Source organism: Alligator mississippiensis, chromosome 7 (assembly GCF_030867095.1).
Source record: "Alligator mississippiensis isolate rAllMis1 chromosome 7, rAllMis1, whole genome shotgun sequence".
NCBI classification, from domain to species: Eukaryota; Metazoa; Chordata; order Crocodylia; family Alligatoridae; genus Alligator; species Alligator mississippiensis.
Window position 1 is genome coordinate 66444551 of NC_081830.1, and position 15422 is coordinate 66459972.

Below are 15422 nucleotides of genomic sequence, written 5' to 3' on the forward strand. Positions count from 1 at the left end.
TAGTATCCAAAATACCAGGGTTTTTATCTAGATGTTTACTTACAACCACACCAGCTTTAATCCTGCCAGTGATCAGGATCCTTAGATCTGTAACTCACATTTTATTGGAAACCCATCTCCCTTTCTCTCCAAGTAAAATGGACCCTTTCCCGCAGCCCTGCCTTCGACCTGTTATGTGCCAAAAACTTCTCACCTGAGCCCAAAAATGTCTCATCTACCCTTCCAGACCCTTCATATGTAACCTGACCTACTTCATTTGTAACATGATCTGTGTACTGAATGAGACTGGACCCTGAGGAATTTATAGCGCATGATCATATAACACAAGGCTGTACCATAAAGCATTGTACAAGATACAGATTAAGATTGTGTGAGTAATTTTGGAATTTCTTGCATTCAGGTCTATGCATCCCTTCCTACCTTTAATGGTCTTTAATGTGGTTTGCTTATGGAATAGGTTATACAATACCTGTTAGCAAAACATCCATGTTCCATAACGCAAATCCCCGATAAGTGTGACCAGAGATGCTGAAGGTTCTGGGTGTGGTAGAGCCAGTGTGGCTTTACTACATGCAGGCACGAGCATGGAATTTATTGAGCCCGTCAAGGTCATGCAGCTCTTTAGCAGACTAGTGGACTTTATTCTCAGGCCCTCTTTCACTCTAAGAAATAAGAAGCTTTTCAGTCCAGGAGGGCAGGTCCTGTGGTTCTGCAGCAACATCAATTAAATGGCCAAACTCTTCCCAAGGACCCAGCAGGCCTAGAGCTCTGAGGGCACGGAAAAGCACATGGAAATAGAAGGGCTCCATTTCTGCCATCAGCCTCAGGAAACTACTCAGTCTATTTGTCAATATTGTGTATAGGATATGGACATTTCATGTTGGAAGCTGACTACTCTCATTAGTGATCTCTAAATGCTTGGCACAACACATTTATTAAACATTCTTCCTAAATGGCATTTTTATGGCTAATAAGATGAGAAATAAATAATGCAACCCAACATTTGCTCGAAGTAGGTACTATGCACATAAATCCATTAAGTGCATAAACTCTACTAGGCGCTTGGCCAAATTCTGCTATTAGTTTCACCAGTGCAACCTCACTGATCTCTTCGGAGCCATCCCAGTCTGAATGAGACCAGAATAAGGCCCCTTATTTCCATTTATCCTTGCACACTTATAGCTAAGATTCCCCAATGAACCATCGTAGTTCTGAATCATGGATCTTGGCAGCATATTGAAACAAATCCTTTCATGACAGAAATGCAATTTATGTGAACTAAAACTAGCCAGGAGACCTGTGTGCAAAACACAGGAATATTTCAATTCTGTACAGTGACATTTTTTAATCTACAATTTTCATCTCTGATGTCCATAGCAACATCTGCTGGTGGATTAATATAAATGCAGGAATAATCACAGTGAGGCATTAAATCAATTACAAGTTTTTAAATATATCATTCTCTCTATGTATCTGGGATTGTATCTTAGGGGCCACTTCTCATTCCATTCTGTTGTATTCTATTAATAATGCTATTTTCCCAAATGTTAATACATAGGTTAAAATCTTAATAAATGTTAATGACACTGGTCTTAGGTTTCCTGAGCTAGACAGACATTTCTCAGCAATATTCTTTCACCTGAATTTTATTTAATACTGTTACATGGCTTATAGAATATTTCTCTCACAACACAACTCATAAAAGGAAAAAACAGAATATTTAGTTCTGTTCATAAATTTAAATTTTACCTTGCTATCTGACCAGCTTCCCTGCTCCAGCTCTCCTCTCACCCTGATCCCTCTATGAGTCCTGAGTTAGCAGAGAGAACACTCTCTTTCTACAAGGGAAAACGGGAGATCTGTGCACAAAGAACCTATCTGTTCACAAATCTAGTCCACTGGTGTTTCAGGAATATTACTGTAAAATGTGTGAGAATCTGTTCTGGATACTATCTGCAGGTAGGAAGGAGGACATTCTTCCTATAGTTTTTACCTGTCTTGTTGATCTGGTATGATTTGTATGAAATGAATTAAGGAACAAGCTGCCATGTACTTTAACTATTCCCTCATCTAATACCATAAAATAAATATATCCCAATTTTTAAAAATAAATACAGAATTAGATTTTAAGATGGTTTTAAGATTTCTCATCTTCAAAACAACATCCCTGCAGTGATCAGTCCAGCTACTGTCACTCATGGGCATCCAACCTGCCTTGGAAAGCAAGGCCACGTAGCAAAGTATGGTAACTGATTTCAAATAACCTGCACTCCACTTTTTAAAGATTGTGATAACATTGCCATAATATTTAAAACCATTAAGAATAAGATTTGAACAATTAGCAACAAAGAGTATTTGTTGCTAATTTCAACAATTTAGCAACAAAATTCATATCCAACTAATAACATAGATGGGAATAAAACACTATTGCTAATCCTTGAAAATTTCTCTCTGACTTTTTATCATGGGATGGGCCAGAGTCTGTTTCAACTGAAATCAATGGAATTTTACCCCTGCCATAAAGGGGAAGGCAGAAGGCAGGGCAGGGCAACACCTTAGAGACTAATTAAATCATAAATGGCTTAACTCTATGGGCATCTAGACGCATGCTCCGGGGTGGGGATTGGGGAGCATTTTAATTAGAGTGGCTCTCAGGAGCCATTCTAATTAAAATGCCTACAGCGTCTCATGTATTCAGCATCCCACACTTCAAAATGGCAGTAGGAATGCTTTAACTAGAGCTCATTCGATGAGCTTTAGTTAAAGCACCCACACTGCCATTTTGAAATGTGGGGATGCTGAATACACGTGACAGTGAAGCTGCTGGATTGTTTAATTAGAGTGCTCCAGCAGACTTGATTAAGTCTGCTGGAATAATTGAATCTGATCGGGTACAGCAAGTGTCCCACATGTGTACAGGTACCCAAAGGTGTCACCTTGCCCCTGCCTTCTGCTGAGTTCAGACTGACATGGCTAACTACTCTCTGAATAAATGTGAAGGAAAATGCCAGGAAGTACAATGATGTCTCACATTGCTGTTTATTATCTACAGTCCACTGGCACCTTAATAGCTGGCATGCCATGTTCATGAACATGGAAAGATCCAATTCTTGCCATAAAGATGTTGTAACCCACAACAAATACTCCTAATCATTACGGCTTAAATACTATATGCCGATAGCACAGACTACTGGACCAGATATATCTATTTGATGGGGTCTTCCAGGATTCAGCACTCAACAGGAAAGCTTTCATACCTTGAAGGACACTTTTCACAATTGCGTCGGTGTGATCAACCAGCAGATCAACGTTGCTAATTGCAGCCAAGGACAGATAACTTGACATATTCCTACACAGTTCCTTGTTACCCCTCTGGAGAAATCTTACTGCCACTGGGACAGCTAAAGCCATTATTGGAGGTCGATTATAATTCTGTAAAAACATGAGAAGGCACCAAAAATAAGAAGCTGAAAAATTATTAAAATAAAGTCCCATACTGAAAAAAATGTAAAGAAACAGAAATCAGATGAGCAAGGGAAAAAGCAGTCCAAACACACTTAGAGAAAGGTTGCTTCTGGGTAACATGATTCAAGTCAGGACTTCAAGAAGGAAAACAACAACAGATATAATTTCAAAATACTCCAGCTGTACATGCTAATAGTGTACCTATTCCCATTTTCAACAACTGGAATAGAGAAATACTATGATATGAAAAATGGTTGTGGACATAACATGCAATGTTTTCTCCAAAGTAAACTCTGTGCTTGGCATTTCCACATAAGCTGGTTGTGGTAATAACAATAATCCATCCTGGACTGCATCTTAAGAAATGGTTGGAGGGAGTAGAGCGCAATCTGTTGGCAAAGATTGAACCGTTCACCCAAAGTGATAACATACTGGCATAGCTCCCCAGTTCTTTCTTTTAACATACTGATTTTATCTTTCCTGGGGATTAGCCTCAACTTAATCATTCAGAGCAGCTGTGTACCAGTGCTGGCAAGGAAGACAATAATTAATGTGAATGCAGTTTACTCTTATTTTGAGCATAAGTAACTCCTCACCAATGCAAATCACAGCTTTCCACATCTATATTAGGGATATGACTAGTGTGACTACATGGGTTGCTGACCATAACTGCTGAATCTGAGCCTATTCTCATAATGAAGACTGAATGAAGAAGGAAGTCCCAAATTCCCCAAAATGTAAAAATTGCATCCATTGCCAGCTCACCTGACTGAAGTATCAGTATGAAACCTATTGTTGTGTTGTATTTACAATCTGGGCCTATTCTGATCTCATTTATGCTGCTGTGAATTTGGATTTGCTTACAGAATCAGGTGCAAAAGAGCCCTTAACCAAGCTTATTGGCTACATGAGAATTCTCCATGCTAAGGCATCTTCAAGTGACAGGGAGGAGTTCCTTTACTGTCCCCTATCTCTAAGCAGTGGTCCCTGGAAAAGCAATATGTTTGGGAAAGGCATGTACTCCCACAGTTGCCAGGTGCCATGACAACCTCTTGTGGCCATCAGCATCTTGAGCCAGTAACAAGAAAAGTCCTTAAGGCTAATGGAATTTCTACCCTGCTGAATGTTTAAATCCACATCATGCCTTAGTTACTTATAACTGGGAGGATCTATTGACCATCAGCCAGATTCTGCCTTCAAGGTATCTGCCCCTCCCCAGACTCACTGTATAAAATAAGATAAGATTTGGTTCTTTAATTGGGATTTAAATCTTGAAAGAAAATTAGAGAATGGAAATCTTTCTATAACAAGAAAGATGAAATGCTCCACTGCCTGAGAAAATGTATTAATCCAATTGGAAGCAAGAATAAGGTTACAGTTGCTCTGTAATAAATATCTGTGCATGACTGTTCACTTATGAAAATGTGAAGGTGACAATGAAAACCAGATTTCCATAGTATAACGCAGAGATGTTTGCAAACCTCAGGGAACCTTACTGCTGCTGACATCAACAGAAACATGTGACATTCAACCCAGCTGTGTGATATTCATTACTTCTCCAACTGTCCCAAATGTATTGTATAAAAACTCCGATTGCTCTTTCTTCTGCAAAGGAGCTCACTGGGTAGCTTTGGTTCTAAGAGCAGCAACTGTGCTTGGAGATGTTCTCGCCTTTGTTTCTTTTCTAATTTGTTTTGGAGTGATTTTCTTTCATGCAGTTCACTGTGCCCATGAAGAACTTTGCATCAGATGTTAACATGTGCTAAGTCAACTATTACACCCTAAATGTCTGTAAATCATTCTCAGAAAGAACAATCAATTTCTGAGAACAGCCTTATTTGACTGTTGTTTATTTGTGGAGAGAAAGAGGAGAAAGTTCCTGTGGACTGGCCAGCAGAGATGAAGCAGGCTGTTTGTGTAGTGAACACATGCTAAATATTTCTCCAGTCTTAAAACACAGTATCTAAACTGAACAGATAAAACATCCACATGTCATTAAAGGATGAATCTAAAACCCACTGAAATCAAAAGATATAATTCTGTTAATTTCAATGGGCTTTTTATCAGACCTATACTAAGAAATACAATGCAGGAATTGAGTAATGTTTTTATTCTGACAAAGTTACAATAATAAGCAGAGTTAAGACAATGGAGACTTGTTCTGCTGATTTAAAAAATTACATTCCTGGATAAAACCAAACAGGGCTTCAGGTAGAATTTCTTCTTTCATCTTTGTAAATACTAATTTGGAACAGATTCCAAAGTTTTGGAACTGAAAAGACCAGGACTAGGCATATAGAGAGAACTGTAAATTACAATTACAAGTGAATTCAGCTTTGGGGTTGTTGTTTTTTCCCCCTGTAACTTTATTTGTTTCTTTTGGACTTCAAATGCTTTAAACCATAAGCCAAACTGGATGAGTAATCTCTACAAGTTTTAAGTACAACGTGTTGTAATAGGGCCCTTTTGGCAATTACTTGAGCAGCATCCTGGGTGAGATATACCTTTGGCATTGCTGGTTTAGCTACTAGATGGAAAGACTAAATGGCACCCATTTAAATTTACCTCAGTGCCATTTTCTAGGCAGGCATAGCAAAGGTGATTTTGAGTAAGTCTGGAGTGAACCCAGCAGAATTATAAACAATCAGTCTGTGCAGAGGGTATATTGGAAAAAAAAAAGGAAATATTCAGATGAGATTTTAAGAAATTAAATGTAGTATGGGTACCTCAGTGCTGGAGGCAGACTCAGGTGAAATGAAGAAGATTGGTTAACGAAAACACTGGCTTGTTTGGAAAATTCAACCAGCCACAGAAAACTACCTATTGCCAAGGTGCCTTATGAAAAACCAACTTACCAGACAGTCCGTATCCTTCTCCTGCAACAAGCCCTACACAATGTTCAATCCTTTGTTATAGTCTAGTCCTACTCCACTTTCTGATTTTTACAGCTACTTTTAATATGTACAGCCTGATGTGGAAAATTCCCAGGCTGTACATATTAAAACCCTTGGCTGAGTCCCCATAAATGCTTTCATGTTGTGAATGACTGTAGTACTCAGTTACTAAAATCAAAGAATTTTTTGATCTCTGACGACCCACAGAAAGGACTTCATTTCTTTCTTCATTCACAACTTGAGCTTGAGTACGCAAATACCCAGCTTCATATGCTGTCAGCCAGTGCGTTGTCTACTGAGCATATATAGTAGCCATGCAGTCACTTAAGTGTCTGTACTATATAGGTAACAGAATCACAAGCAGAATATAAATGCCAAAAATTACACTTACATGGCTGTAAAATTGTCATTTGGGCATGCAGGGATAAAATATTCTACCTTGTCAGAGAAGACTTTCAAAGTGGATCAACCCAAGCATGTCTCCTCATACATTACCCCAAGCATGGCTACTCTGGAACTTAATGCAGCCTACTAGTGTGATGTAAATTCATGCCCTACCTTGCTCTGCACTTCTCCATATAGCTTAGCCCTCAGTCTCTAAGTACAGAATCAATTATGTGACTTCCTCTCTTCCCTTTCCTACTAGTAGAGGGTGAGCAACAATGGTCCTCACTTAGGTTATCTGGAATTCTGGGGAAAACCTTGTGTTAAAGTCAAGATTCAAATTCTTTCCCCTGGTCACTACAGATGTCAGTTGGTGGGCTGAATGGCAACATTACATAATTTTTCAATTCATCTGAAATTGTCTCGTCTTTTTATCTTCAGTGGTTGCACCACCACATAATTAGAGCAGCTGGCAATCAGCAGTTGGAAATTCTCTCTCTCATACTGAGCCTTTCAGGTTAATCTGCACGGATTTCCATGGCTCAGTAGGTTGATGCACTTCCAGTTAAGGAGTTGTCTCTCCTTGCTGGCACTCTCCTTTCCTGACAGGCAAGACAAGAAAGCCAAGTCAAAGGTCCACCTGAGTCACTGGGGTAGCATGGTTAAAGCATGCCAGTTCTGCCTCAAGAGAGCTATCTCCTGGTCATAGTAGGAAAGCCACACTATAAAGTCTCCTCAGTGCATGCTGGAGTTCCCTTTACTGATACCTCCTGGTATTATTCCTTCTGTTATTTCAAAGGGGCTGCTTAAATGTTCCTGTGCCTGTAAGACTCTCAATCCATATTTTGAAGCTGCTATCAAAAGGCTCTGCAATCACCATCCAAATACAGTACTAGGTCCTGTGCTGCTCTCTCATCAGTCCATCCATTCCAGGGTGTTACTGTTCAGAGTTTGGCTTAGGGAGACCCGATTCATATGCAAGGATAGTACATTTCTTCTCAGGCAAAAACAACAGTCATAGGGTCAAAGATTCTCTAAATAGATGAAGAGTCAAGATCTAAGCTGCATGTTCAAGGTCAGAATTTAGCTGTAGATTAGTTTCCCATACTTGTGTCTGACTCAGAATTACAACTGGGATTTAAAATGGGATCCTCTTTCTTGACACTCAGCATATCTGATAAGCTAAAAGACTTCAAAGTTTGCCCCAAAAGATTTTTTTCTTCCAGAGTCATAAGTGCCTTGAAAATAAGGAGTTTCAACTAAAAGATACAGTTATAATACTATCCTTCACCCATTAATCCTAAGGAGTAATGCAAATGTCTTAAGTTCACAAAACATTAAAAAATCCAATACTCAAAACTCAGGAAAATTTCCAAGTATAAGGCCACTGCCAAAATATTTACTTGACATCAAAATATAACCATATACACATAATAGTATACATTACCACTAATTCTTGGCTTTTAAAAAAAAATGTGATTATGCCAAAACTCCTCAAAAATGCAGCTGTCAATTAAAAGATGACACAGAAGAATTGAAATATGCATTATAGTAAATTTTTTCTAAGATACTCATACCTGCAAGATGCAACTCATGATATCAGATGCAATTTTTGCATGTGGTGTATCCTCATCTTTTCCTGAAGGTTTAAGTTTATGCTCTAAGCATGATTCCCAGAGAGCCACAAGTGCCTTCCCATGTTTTTCTATAGACTCTGTCTCTCTGATGGCAGTAGTGATTCGGGTGATACAGATTTCTACCACAGCCTGATCATTGTCATTAGTTTGGTAGTCCTAATTGAAAGAAACACATTTTTAAAAAGTAAAATGTCATCATTTTAAGGATTCTGCAACTAGAAGCAGAAGTTTTTCTGTTCACTCAGCTTTCAGTTTTCTTGCTGTCTTCTTTACAAGTAATGAATAAACTATTCAGAAACAAAACTTAACTTATCAGAAGTATTGAACAATTTCAAGTTGTAATGGAACACAAATGAATAATTTGTACTTCTACAGAAAAAGTATGGATTCAATTATTAATGTTATGTAGCCTCCATTTTAAAGTTAAGACATCCCATTCATATGATGTCAGTGTATACACCTTGAGGTCTCCTGTTCATGGTTTTTCTGTTTATATATTAGTCTAATTTAATTTTTTAGAAAACAAAACAAAAAACAGTCCACATAGTCACATCTAGCACCTCATATCATTCACGTTATGCAGATATTTAGATGAGTGATGTCAATGGAGATAGCCGATTTATACAAATATAACTAAGAAAAAACTTGCCCTACTTCATTGCCAAAACACTCATCTTGTACTGGTATAAATGATTACAATAGAGAATCAGACCCAATATATACAGTGACCCTTATACTAGAATAGTAATAATACAGTTCTATGCCAGACACACAGAGGCCAAAAAATGGACCAAAATATTCATCAACAGCTGTGTTATTTTTGTCAGCTAAACATGGATATGTTTAAAGAATTTGCAGTCAATTCTACATTAATTTACAGACATGTAATTCCAGAGTAACTGTTAAAGCCAATGGAGTTACTGCAGACATACCCCACTGTGAATGAGTGTCTAACATAAAACCTATGCATTTAAGTTTCTTGTGGGGGTATTTAGTATACTTATCATCCACACCTGACCTGACAGTTGCTTGCTATTCCAAAAAAAATTCCTGTATTTATTACAAGTGTGCATTACATTTTTAGATTAAATTGTGATAAAAACATTGATTAATAGAGATACCCAAGCATAAGGTAGGTCCGGGTAGCATCTTAGAGACTGGCTGATTCAGAAGCAAGCTTTCATAGGCAACATGTACTTTGTTAGACACTAACAAAGCTAACTGGGTATAGATATACTCAGTAATGTTGCCCTGTAAAATATCAAACTCAGTTGAGCAATCAGGACAGTTTCGTACTCGTATTTATATTTGTCCTCACAGGCTGCCAGAATGGTACTATAGAAAAAAGGAGCAGCAGAACACTCCTGTCCTCAGCTCCTATGTATATGGCGAAAAAAACTTCCTAATACATATGGGGAAAACAAATAAACATTGATGGCTTAAATTCTGAAATTAAAAATAGCAAGAAAACCTTATGTTACAGCACCAGTAAAATATTTCACTGATCACTCATGCCCCCTAGTGGGAATTAATTTTATGGAATTTACAAGTACAAGAAAATCTGTTGTTTCTTAAATTACAGCATGTCTTAGCAGTATAGTATGAATTATTATTCATGTAGAAAAATCATCAGCAAATTAAGTCCTCTTCCCTCAAAGGAATATGATAGAGGGGATTTCTAGGAATATTGATAATATGTGGAATTAGTGGAATGCATCAGCAACAAGTGGAGTCAACAGTCAAATTAACTTGATTAATGTTCTGAAAAAATGTGCAAATGTTATTGCCGGCTAATAAATTACCCAAGAAAAAAAGAGTCTCTGTACAACTGAAGATTTAGAGCACTTGTGACAACAAGCAACACTGTGATCAAATGCTCCTCCAGTCAGAGATTTGTACATTGCCAGAATCCATTTTAAAAATCACTTATTATGCGTCCAGAAAAGGGTTATCCCCAGAACATGGACATTATTCTAGTTCAAGATATTAATGACTTAGTTCAACTGCCGGTTTCTCTTCTGTAGTAAGGCAATATTCCAATCAGAGATTTCAGGTTTTCTGCAAAGGCCAGGCTCAAGTCACTCTCTAATATCACAAAACAATGGATGAAAATGACCTATGCATTAACACAAATTATATTATAATTAGATACAAATTACTGGCCCAATAAGGATGAAATGTAATGGTCTATGATAAACAGAAAGACAGTCTAGATGATTTAATGGGCACTTTTAGCTTTAAATACTATTCTATAGTCTAGAACAGGGGGCAGCAACCTACAGCGCATGGGCCAGATGCAGCCTACCAAGTCATTGTATCCAGCCTGTGAATCTGGGACATTGGTAACAATTCCATGGCAGAGGGAGCAACATAGGAGCCTTCCCTGCCCTTGAACACTTTTTGTGCAGTGCAACTTGCTGCCCCAGCCCTCCCTGTTCTCTGTCATACACTTCCTTAATGAAGTCACTGCTTCTCTCTGCCAGATTTGTCACTGGTAGAAGTGGGTTTCAGCAGTGATGGTTATGGGGAGGCAGAAGAACTAGCAGGGGGCATTAGAGTGAGAGAGCAAGAGTAGGCACAGAATAGGAAGGGTTGGTTTGGTGGCATGCAGCTCAGAGCAAGGGTGGTGACTGTGTCGCAGACAGTGACCTGACTTCAGATCTAACTGCCTGATTTTGGCTTGCAGTTCCGATAAGTTTGCCCACCCTTGTTTAAGACAGGCTTGTCCAACATACAGGCCGCGGGCCGCCATGCGGCCCACCAAGGCATTTTCTGTGGCCCGTGGTGCTGTGACGGGAAACGAAAGCAAACACGGTTTACTTTCGTTCTCACCCCTTGTCCCTCCCCCAGCCCCTCAGCAGCTTCCTAATGGCTGCTGAAGGGCTGGAGAAGGGACAAGGTTTCCACATGCACCGTGTCAGTGCAGCGCAGCCCAGCCGGGTCCCTCGCAGGGCTGGACCCCTCCCTGGCCGGGGGCGGTGCTGGTTGCAGCTGCTGAGTAGCCCCGCCCACCCACACTGAGGAGCCGGTGCCCGCCTGGGCGGCCGCAGCTGGTGCCGCGGGCTAGGGGCAGGCACAGGACGGAGTCTTTATGGGAGAACTTTGCAGCTGGGTGGCGGGGAGCGGCTCTGCTCGCGGGCCCAGGACACGTCGGTCGCTGGCAGTGAGGATGCGCGTCTGGGATCGCCCCGTGCTCCTGCCCCTGCCTCCCCGCCCCGACAAAAGCCCGTGCCCGTGCCCATGCCCTGTGCTGCCAGAGTGGCCCCATGCAGGAGGCCAAGCAGCAGCCACTGTCACTGCTGGCCCATGCCTGCCTCCTCACCTGCCCGCTTCAAGCCAGCCCCACTGCCCTGCCCTGCCCCACAGTAAGGTGGTGCCTGCTCCCCCAGCCAGTCTCCCCCCCGGGTGCTGCGGCTCTCTGGGCCCGGCTGCTCATGTGCAAGTCCCCGAGGGGGTCACTTCTCATGTGCTGCTGGGGACGGGAGGAGCCCGGCTGGGTCTGCACCAGCCAGCAGAAGCGGCAGCGAAGCCGTGTGCTGCTCGGGACAGGGTGAGCCTGCACTGGTTAGTCCTGAGCGGCACACGGCTCCGCTGCTGCTTCTGCTGGCTGGTGCTGACCTGGCCGGCCTCCTCCTGTCCCCAGCAGCACATGGGAAGCTGGCTTCAGCTGCATGCCGCTTTTCCTGGCCGGTGCCGACCCGGTTCTGCCCAGGCGGGTCCTGCAGCACAATGTCAACCCGGGCATGGTGCCGGCAGGCCAGGAGGGCCCCAGGTCAACCCCAGCCGCCCCGTGGCTTTGCCAGCACCAGGGCAACCCGGTTGTAGCCAAGCGGCTCCTGCAGCACCATGTCAACCTGGTCATGGCATCAGGCCGGCCGGGCACCAGGTCTGTAAAAATACTATCCAGTGTTTGGATTGTGTTTGCTTCTGTTTCTCTTTGTGAGGGACTGGGGGTTCAACTTGTTACTACTTGTTAAAGATGTGTTACTAACAAGTTATTCATTCAATAAAAGTAAATCTTCTTGAAGATTATTCTAAAAAATGCCCATATTTTGTTGCTTTGATTAGTTTCCACTCTGGCTGATATCTTTTCCACATTTGATCTGTCGACTTGCATTATGCTTCTTTCATTCATTGAGAAGTGAGTAGAAGCAAAAGTGTTTATTTTAGTCAAGTGTTTGGTATTATTTCATTCTTGCTTTTATATTGTTTTATTTTGGATTTTAAACCACATTTCCATACCCATTTCATTGTCACTTCCTGCAACTTTATTGGTGTCAAAGGTCACGTGACATCACTTCCTGATGTGATACCACTTCCGGTGAGGTCTTCGAATATGGCTCGCCCCCCACTGGGTGATAAAAAGTTTGTGATCCAGCCCCACATTCAAAAAGGTTGGACACCCCTGTTCTAAGAGAATCAAAGTGGTTAACAGAAACTTTTTAAGATGCATTCAGTGTATCCTAAACTGATACATTGCCAGCAACCTCAGTGGTAACACAACGTAGCACAGAAGAGGAGTTTGACTACACAGTAAGATAAAATGGGAGAAAGTAATTAAAATAATTTTAAAAAGCTATTGGTAGCATGGAAGTTCAGAGGATGAGACAATGCAAGAAAATATAGGAGAGAAGAACGGAAGGAAAGAGAAAACTAGGAGATAAAATTAAGAGAAGGTGAAAAGATAAAAACAGACTGGATTAAGGAGACAGAAAAAAGAAAAAGTAAAATTGCCAGGGAATGGTAAGGTGAAGATCTTTGCACAAAAGCAGAATCTACTCTGGAAAAGGGGATGCGAGAACAATTCTTCATTCTGAAGGCATTCATCCTGGGACCTAACTCCCACTGCTGTTCTCGTAGTGATCTATAATTCATACTATTCACAGTAGTATGCCTGTAATAGATCAATCATTTATTAATCCTCCACATGCTATAAATGATCCTTCATAAAAACCAGTGCTAGGATCATTTAAAAAGGTTTTCTTAAAATAAAACTCAGCTAGACAACAACTGATTTTGACAACAAAATCCTTAAATTTGACAGTTTGTTCAGAGCTTTTACACCTTTATGAGTTCATATTTTTGGTTGATTTTTTCATGTTCAGCTTATTTTGTTCTTAATTTCTATCCTTTGCTATACAATATATTTTGGGTTGTAGTGCATGTATTACTTACTGAAGATGAACTAATTCTTCTTATTTGTTCAAGAGCTTCTGATAGACTTCCTTCTATCTCAGCATCATCCAAGGAAAACAGGTCCCCTGCACGCGAAAGATCCTTTTGTCCCAAAACCAGCCCAAAAAGATGATGCATGGCTGCCAATCAGCCAAAACTCTGGCTGTACCATGTGGGCCAGTCAAACAGGCAAGAGAAGCAGCAATCCATAAACTAGTCAGCCATCAGTTTTATAAGTACAGAAAATCCTTTCCATATTTTGAGCCCTCTTCTGCCATGATCTAGAAAGAAATGTGCAAATATTAGCAATAACATGCAAGTGTCACCCTGTGATTCAGGAAATATATTTAAATGTGCCTGCAAAAAGTACATAGGTAATAGGGCTGTGCGAAACACTAGCGTTCCGCTTCAACGTCCATTTCGACGGAACAGTGTTTCATTTCGAGTTTTGTTTCATTTCAAAAGCACTGTTCCGTTTCATCCAGTCAAAACGGTTTCGCTGTTTCGACACTGTTTCAACGTTTTGTCCATAGACTACTCTGCACCCAGTGTCGGGAAGACTGGTGCTGCCATTGGCCCCAGCCAGCAGCACCAGCCTACTGTCATCCAGTAGGCAGATCATGGGTTCGCCCAAACCCCTGGAAGGAGTCCGGCACAGCTCCGCAGGCCTCCCAGGGGTGCAGGCAAGCCCCAAATCTGCCTGCCGGATGACAGGAGGCTGGTGCTGCCAGCTCGGGCCAGCAGCAGCACTGATCTTTCCAGCATGGGCTGCACACAATGCCGGTCCCAGCCAGCAGCACCAGCCTCTTGTCATCTGGTAGGCAGATCGGGGGCTCGCCCATACCCCTGGGAGGGCTGTGGAACTGTGCTGGACTCTTCCTGGGGGTGTGGGCCCCCGATCTGCCTGCCAGATGAAAGGAGGCTGGAGCTGCCGGCTGGGACCAGCAGCAGCACCAATCTTCCTGGCATGAGCTGCTCCCAGCACCAGTCCCAGGCGGCAGCACCAGCCTCCTGTGATCTGGCAGGCAGATCAGGGGCCCACATCCCTGGGAGGAGTCCAGTACAGCCCCACAGCACTCCCGGGGGTGAAAGCCCCCGATCTGCCTGCCAGATGATGGGAGGCTGGTGCTGCTGGCTGGGACCAATGCTGAAGCCAAGCTTACTTGGCTTCAAAACTTGAAACTTTTTGAAACTTTCAAAATGTTTCGAGTACCCTTGTTTTGTTTCAAAGCTGTTTTGAAGGCTTTTGTTTCATTTTGATTCCACTGTTTCAAGCTTGAAACAAAGCGAAACAGCTTCAAAACGAAACACTGGGCAAAATTTCGCACAGCCCTTATAGGTAATATATCCCAATATTAACCAGGTATATAAACAAGAAAATGAAACAGCCACTAAGTTATTTTACATTACTGAATTAGAGCCTTCACAGATAATTATAATGATAGAGCATTTTTCCATTCCATAGATCCATAGATGTAGGGTCAGAAGGGACCTTGCAGATCTTCTAGTCCGACCCCCTGCCCTGGGCAGGAGAGAAAATTGAGCTCAAAATGACCCCAGCTAGGTAATCATCAAGCCTCCTCTTAAAGACTCCCAAGGTAGGAGCCAGCACTACTTCCCTTGGAAGTTGGTTCCAGATCCTAACTGCCCTGACCGTGAAGTAGTGCCTTCTAATGTCTAGTCTGAACCTACTCTCTAACAGCTTATGGCCATTATTCCTTGTGAAGGCTTAACAGGTTAAGGTCCCACAGCCTTTCCTTGTAGGATCTGCCCATGCGGGTGGCCCTCCTTTGGACCCTCTCAATTCTGCCCACATCCCTCCTGAAGTGTGACACCCAGAACTGGATTCAGTACTCCAACTGCAGCC

At 41.7% G+C, this 15422-nt stretch overlaps 1 protein-coding gene across 13 annotated transcripts in view; it reads right to left on the reverse strand.

The window, feature by feature from the left end:
• The window catches only part of VEPH1 (ventricular zone expressed PH domain containing 1), a 182921-nt gene that overhangs the window by 145225 nt on the left and 22274 nt on the right, over positions 1-15422 (reverse strand). For all 13 annotated transcript variants that reach the window (XM_019491675.2, XM_019491674.2, XM_019491676.2 and 10 more), the window contains 3 exons: positions 13556-13836; positions 8321-8536; positions 3258-3432 (listed from right to left, as the gene is read on the reverse strand). In XM_019491675.2, the coding sequence (XP_019347220.1) occupies positions 3258-3432; positions 8321-8536; positions 13556-13693 (529 nt within the window). In that variant the 5' untranslated portion in view covers positions 13694-13836. The remainder of the gene's footprint in view (positions 1-3257; positions 3433-8320; positions 8537-13555; positions 13837-15422) is intronic.